The following is a 7,392-nucleotide window of genomic DNA, read 5'->3' on the forward strand; positions in this document are numbered from 1 at the left end:
TGTGCTGTCCTCAGTGGGCCCTCTGTTCCTCAACACCTGGATCAATGCACCTGGTATCGTAACAAATACAAAAAATGAACAAACCTCTTCGCTAAAGCAATAGGACACCATTAGACTGAAGGGGGTGCAAATGCTCAGGGAGCCTACAGAAGCAAACCCAACTCTAAGCCCATAAATGCCTGAAGGTTACAAGATTGTTACTTAAGGACAACCAAACACAGCAAACTGGGCTTTAAGCTATATATCCAATCAATAATTTCCTTGCTTCTGCATTTTCTCTATGAAAGCCTCTCCCCAAATTTCTATTGGCACAGTGTTCCTACTTCTGGTTCAGTGCTGCCCAATTCAAATCGGTCTTTGCTCAAACTCTTAAATTTTTCTTTACAGGATTTACCATTCTTTTTTTTTCCTAAGATTTTATTTATTTATTTATTTTAAGATTTTATTTATTCATGAAAAACACACACACACAGAGAGAGAGAGAGAGAGAGAGAGAGAGAGAGAGAGGCAGAGACATAGGCAGAGGGAGAAGCAGGCTCCATGCACCAGGAGCCCGACGTGGGATTCGATCCTGGGTCTCCAGGATCGCGCCCTGGGCCAAAGGCAGGCGCCAAACCGCTGAGTCACCCAGGGATCCCCCACCAGCGTATCTTGTTAGAAATTCAACATCCCTAAAGTCAAACCCAGCCATTTTTGCTCTGTAATTCTCCTGAGTTGACTGCTTCTTTCCAAAGAACTCAGTTCTTCCTAGCTCTAGATTATCCAGTAATCTCTAGCCCTGCATTCTTTTGTTCCCTTTCTGCCAATTTTTTATATTTTTATTTGATCCTGTGCTAGACTTTATTTTGCTGAGCCTATTCCTCTCTGAAATGGGGATAATAGCTTGTAAGATTAAATGAGCTAAATGCATGCAAATTGTTTCGCATGTGTCTAGTATGTAGCAAAAACTTAAAAGATTGGTTCTTATCACTCAGGGTTAAGAATTGGAAATACAGGGCAGCCCCGGTGGCTCAGCGGTTTAGTGCTGCCTTCAGCCCGGGGCCTGATCCTGCAGACCTGGGATGGAGTACCGCATCAGGCTCCCTGCATGGAGCCTGCTTCTCCCTCTGCCTGTGTCTCTTCCTCTCTCTGTCTCTCATGAATAAATGAATACAATCTTAAAAAAAAAAAATTGGAAATACATACTGAGGAAATTTTTCTGCTTGAAAAATAGTTTGGTCTACCTCATCAGATTAATCCTTAGGCTCAAATTTATTTGACTTATATATCCCAAATTCCATTCTGCTAATAAGATAAGGCCCAGGAATCTTTATTTTTTTTAAGAATTTATTTATTTATTCATGAGTCGCAGAGAAAAGCAGGACATAATAGGAGAGGGACACCTTGAGCCAAAGGCAGACACTCAACTGCTGAGCCACCCAGGTGTCCTATTTTTATAATTTTATTAAAAGGGAGTCAAAGCCTATAGTAACTTCTCATTTAACAGATTCTTAAAAAAAAAAAAATATTTTATTTATTTGACAAAGAGCACAAACGGGGGGATCAGGGGAAGCAGACTCCCTGCTGAGCGTGAAGCCTGATGTAGGGCTCATTCCAGGACCCTGAGATCATAACCTGAGCTGAAGTCAGATGCTTAATTGACTGAGCCACTCAGAGGCCCTAAAGATTTTAAGTAACCTCTACACCCAACATGAGTTTCAAACACACAACCCTGAGATCAAGAGTCACAAGCTCCACCGACTGAGTCAGACAGGCACCCCTGAGTTGGGAGTCTTAAATCCAAAAGGTTTTTCTGAAAATCCCTTAGTTACACAAGTGCAAAATGGGGCAGCTAAGAGTACATACCATGTAGGGTCATCAGTGAGAATAAGTTCCTGGTACAAGTACTTAGTGATATTAGCTATATTGTTGTTATGGGGTAGGCTTGTTAATTATAGGCTTAATTTGTTTTAAATATCTATGGACACTGTGTGAGGATGTGTGTAGTTCGGGAAGCTTCTGAAAAAGAAGAGAGTAGGGGATCCCTGTGTGGCTCAGCGGTTTGGTGCCTGCCTTCAGCTCAGGGCGTGATCCTGGAGTCTGGGGATCGAGTCCCACATCGGGCTCCTTGCATGGAGCCTGCTTCTCCCTCTGCCTATGTCTCTGTGTCTCTCATGAATAAATGAATAAAATTTAAAAAAAATAAAAATTAAAAAAAAATAAATAAAAAGAAGAGAGTAAATTGAAAAAAAAAAAAGAACATTTGATAAGAATTTAAAGAATCCAGAAAAGATCCAAGCTTTCCTCTGACCAGATTTATTGAACATAAGAAAACTCTACGTACAAAGTGACCTGGACATGCTGCTTCAAAACATGATCCTTTCTTACTAATGTTCTGATAAGTCAGTCCATTGGGTGTCCAAAAGCAGTTTACTCTAAAATTAACAGAAAAGTGCCCAATGCACACTAAATAAATGGCCTAACTATTGGAACTTTAGTCGTTCTACAAGATAATCAACGTAGGTAGGATGGAGCCTCTACGACAGGCTGCTGGAGAACTGATGAGACGTCAAGAGGCCATTTTGTGCACTGCCACCGTGATGCCATCATGTTTCTGGATCATAATGTTCCTGAAAGACAAAGCGAAAGATATTCAGTAAAATGTTGTAAGTGGAAGACTGTTGAAGATTAAACATGCTGTTTGGTTTAGGACACAACTAAAAAAAATATTTATCATTTTTTTATATACAAAAGCAATATATCAACACAAACATTTGGGAAATAGAGAAATATAAAATATGAAAAATTAAACGAATCTATAATCCTACTGCTCAGAGACAACCACTACTATGTTGTTACCTACATGTATATCATACACACATTTACCTACACGTATATCATGCACACTTTTTTTCTCTTTTTGCAAAGCTGTGATCATACTCTGCATAGTTCCGTATTCCTCTTTCACCATTTATAAAAAGGAAAGGATCTGCCAACAACTACTTACCCATTATCTGACTCTAGACACACCACAGGAATATCAGTGGGGTCTGAGGTCAGCTTAGCTGCTTGCTGGGCTAGAACAGATATCACCCCAGCATGCTCATCGGACAGGGTCCCACGGCCTGGAAGACAGAGATGTCACCAGGTCACTAATTGTCCAAAAAGGAGTCTAGAGCTATAATAGTACCTCTCACTGACTTACTCACAAAAAGAAGGCTCAGTTCATGGTCTTTTAGGTTAGGTACTGAAATGAAATGATTTTGTCTTGATACTAAGCTGGTTACATACGTAAGGAAGCCAGAGACAGGGATCCCTGAGTGGCGCAGCGGTTTGGCGCCTGCCTTTGGCCCAGGGCGCGATCCTGGAGACCCAGGATCGAATCCCACGTCGGGCTCCTGGTGCATGGAGCCTGCTTCTCCCTCTGCCTATGTCTCTGCCTCTCTCTCTCTCTCTGTGTGTGTGACTATCATAAATAAATAAATAAAAAAAAAATTAAAAAAGAAAAAAAAAAAGGAAGCCAGAGACAGTTCTTAAATCAATAAAGCATCAGGAGAACACTCAATTTTCAATCATTCTCATCACCATCTCTAAACTCCTACTCACGCATATAAGGAAGTTGTAATTGAAATCCATCTGAAAGCCATAAACTCATTTTACAGGAACCTTTCTGAAACCAAGACACTCAGAGGTGAATTTGACAAAAAGCAGTCAGAAAGGGCAAGAGACTCTTGAAACTAATTCCTCATGTGACATCTAAAAGTGAGCTCAACCTCAAAGGAGTTCAGCCCTAAGATCACCTTGACAGTGTATGAGAATATTCTGTTATTTCTACTAGAGTAAGCTGGCTGTTTTCAAATATCAACATAACTGTTTTTTGTTCATGTTTGTTTTAGCCTGTAGATAACTAAATCTTGGGTGCCAGATACCAAAAGTAATGACTAACCTTATTATTTCCACATAGGAAGGTGGCACAAGGGGATCCCTGGGTGGCGCAGAGGTTTGGCGCCTGCCTTTGGCCCAGGGCGTGATTCTGGAGACCCGGGATCGAATCCCACGTCGGGCTCCCGGTGCATGGAGCCTGCTTCTCCCTCTGCCTATGTCTCTGCCTCTCTCTCTCTGCGTGACTATCATAAATAAATTAAAAAAAAAAAAAAAAAAAAAGGAAGGTGGCACAAGCTCACCTGCCTGGAACTATGGCAGGTAACAGACACGCCACTATGGCAGTCGGTGGATTTTTTTTTTTTAAGATTTTATATTTTTTTTTATTCATGAGACACAGAGAGAGAGAGAGAGAGAGAGAAGCAGAGACAAAGGCAGAGGGAGAAGCAGGCTCCATGCAGGGAGCCCGATGTGGGACTCGATCCCAGGACTCCAGGATCACACCCTGGTCTGAAGGCAGGCGCTCAATCTCTGAGCCCCACAGGTGTCCCTGTGCCTTAATTTCTTTATCTGCCTCACAGGGTTGTTAGGAGGATTAAAGGACTCAATTTGGGGAAGGCACTTAGAATGGTGGTTGGCACGTAATAAGAGCTTAATAATGCAATTCTATAATTACTGTTATTAAACAAAAACCCAGTACAGAGATCCTGGCTCAGAGTAGCCTTGGCAGCTCACATCCTTTCCACCCACGTCAACCAACTGCTCTCCATCTTCACTGCCCAAGGCCTGGCTGCTTAGCACCAGTCTTTGCGCCATGGGGGCTTGGATGAGGGCTGCCTGTATAGTGATGAGCCTCCTCTGACGTGAGAGGGAATCAAGGACCGTATTTTTTATATCTTAAAACTTGATGACAACAATGACCCAGAAAAGCTCTAGGTAAATTCCCATGTAATGAAAGACCAAATGGCTTTAGACCATTTGGATCAAGTGGAGATTATCTTGGCCATGCAAGATGACTTTAGGTTTGAAATTCCTGAGACAGGGAACCCTGGGTGGCGCAGCGGTTTGGCACCTGCCTTTGGCCCGGGGCGCGATCCTGGAGACCCGGGATCGAATCCCACGTCTGGCTCCCGGTGCGTGGAGCCTGCTTCTCCCTCTGCCTATGTCTTTGCCTTGTCTCTGCCTCTCTCTCTCTCTCTGTATGACTATCATAAATAAATAATTAAAAAAAATTGAAATTCCTGAGACAGATGTGCAGAAGTTAATGAGTGCACAAGAAATTAAAGGTCACACTAGGGATAAGGAGGTACGTGAATAAAGTATCAGACCCCCTTTCTTCACTGAGAGAAGACAAGGAAGATACGGGTGTCTGTAAGTGAGAGTGTGTTTTGGCATTACCTCTGACTTTAAGGGAGTAATTCTGTTAGACATGTATTTAAACTGTCTAAAAGGGACACTTGGGTGGCTCAGTGGTTGAGCCTCTGCCTTCGGCTCAGGGTGTGATCCTGGGATCCAGGGATTGAGTCCCTGCATCGGGCTCCCTGCAGGGAGCCTGCTTCTCCGCCTCTGTCTCTCATGAATAAATAAATAAAATTCAAAAAAAAATTAAATTGTCTAAGAGTTTTTGCCCTTTGAAAGTAAATCTATACAACCAACCAATCAACCGATGCAATCCAGTAAAGAAACTGAGGCTCAGAAACACTATTTTTGGTCCAAGTTCACACTATTAAGCAAGAGGAAGAACAGGGGGCTGAACCCAAGTGTGTTCAACTCTGAAGGTCCTGTTTTTACTGCCTACTCTCTTACTGGTAAGTGTAGTTGGATTTCAAAATAGCACCGTCCATCTTGCTGGGTTATTGTGAAAATTAGAGATAAACTGCGCAAAGCCTGGTAGTCTGCAGACATTCAACAAATGGTACCTGATGTTACTATCCGCTAGATCCAATTTAAAATAATTCAAATTAAAAAATAATTCAAATTCTATTTTAGTAGAAACAATTTTGTGGTGCCAGAACTGCAAACATGTCTACCTTCATAAATACCAATTGAAAAATTTTAATTTTCTTTTTTTCAAAAAAGATTTTATTCCTTTTATTTTTTTTTAACTTTTTAAAATTTATTTATTCATGACAGTCACACACACAGAGAGAGAGAGAAGGCAGAGACACAGGCAGAAGGAGAAGCAGGCTCCATGCAGGGAGCCGACGTGGGACTCGATCCCGGGTCTCCAGGACCGTGCCCCGGGCCAAAGGCAGGCGCCAAACCGCTGCGCCACCCAGGGATCCCCCGATTTTATTCCTTTTAGAGGGACAGCACCAGAAGGGGAGAGGGGCAGAGAGAGGAGGAGCAGGTTCCTGCTCAGCAGGGAGACCGACCTGGGGTCAATCCCAGGACCGGGGCCCCGGCTCAGCACCAGAGCAGAAGGCAGGTGCCGCCTGACTGAGCCGCCCAGGCGCCCCGGGAAGGTCTCCGCTTTCTAATCCCGTTTGGAGACAGAGGTGCCCCTCGGGTGGCAGGCCAGCGGGAGGTGCGCGGGGAGGGGAGAGGGGCTAGGCTCCCGGCCCTCCCCCGGGGGGCGCACGGCGGGGACTTACAGCCCAGGTTCAGTCCTTGCGAGTCCGTGCACAGGACGCCCACGATGGAGGGGTTCTTCATGCTGCTTCCGGGGGCCGCGGGGGAGGGAAGCACAGCGGGTCAGAGGCGGGGTTAAGTGCTCCGCGCCGCGCCGGCGGGGGCCCTGCGGACCAGGCTCGCGCTCTACGGGCGCGGCAGTGCGTCTGCGTCGGCGCCCTCCGGGGCAGGGGCGTCGCGGTGACCTGGGGTCAGCCCGGCGCCCGAGCCAACGTGACTGGGGGGATGGGGGCGCTGTGCCCCGGGCTCGGGCTGGGCGCGGGGCTGCGGCCGGAAGCCCTGAGGGGCGCCTGTCGCCCGCCGCCCGCGGGGAGGAGCGGGTCGGCCGCTCGGGGCGGGGCGGGCCGCGCGGGACTTCCGGGTGCCCCCGCCGCGACCTCGGCACGGGCCGCGGGCCGCACGACTCACGTGTCCTCCAGGTGCTGCTCCAGGGTGGCCTCCATGCCGCCGCCGCCGCCGCCGCCGCCTCAGCCCCGGCCGGGAGCGTCGGGCCACGTGACGCGACCGGCGCCCCGGGGACGGCGCCGGCAGAGGGACAAACTTCGCCGCCCCTCCGCCCGCGGTGCCCAGGCGCGGCCCGTCCCCGCCCGTCCCCCTCTCGCGCCCGAGCAGAGCAGAGGGAGCGGCAGAGGAGCGGCCGCGCAATGCCGGGCGCCGCCCCTGGCCCAGGCCGCGACCTGAGCCCCGACCTGAGCACCTGAGCAGGAGCAGGGGCCTAGTCCTCTTGGCCCCCCGGGGCGCCCCGGATTAATACAATCTTAAAAAAAAAAACCTCTTGGAGAATATTCTTTCAGCCCATTGCCTGCAACTGTATGCTCTTATTCATTTTTTTTCTGTTTTTAGGCAAAATTGACACAATACTGGACATGCAGGTATGTAGCTGGCCTTCTTCACAGAATT

The 7,392-nt window shown here is 47.1% G+C and overlaps 1 protein-coding gene across 1 annotated transcript; it reads right to left on the bottom strand.

The window, feature by feature from the left end:
- Positions 1-2,274: 2,274 nt before the first annotated feature.
- Positions 2,275-7,012, bottom strand: LAMTOR5 (late endosomal/lysosomal adaptor, MAPK and MTOR activator 5). The gene is made up of 4 exons (XM_055339214.1): positions 6,901-7,012; positions 6,456-6,517; positions 2,987-3,104; positions 2,275-2,609 (listed from the first exon to the last, which is right to left on the bottom strand). The coding sequence occupies exons 1-4, from the start codon at positions 6,933-6,935 to the stop codon at positions 2,549-2,551; spliced, it is 276 nt and encodes a 91-aa protein (XP_055195189.1). The 5' UTR covers positions 6,936-7,012; the 3' UTR covers positions 2,275-2,548.
- Positions 7,013-7,392: the final 380 nt, after the last annotated feature.

This window comes from Nyctereutes procyonoides, unplaced genomic scaffold (genome assembly GCF_905146905.1).
Source record: "Nyctereutes procyonoides isolate TBG_1078 unplaced genomic scaffold, NYPRO_anot_genome, whole genome shotgun sequence".
Taxonomy (NCBI): Eukaryota; Metazoa; Chordata; class Mammalia; order Carnivora; family Canidae; genus Nyctereutes; species Nyctereutes procyonoides.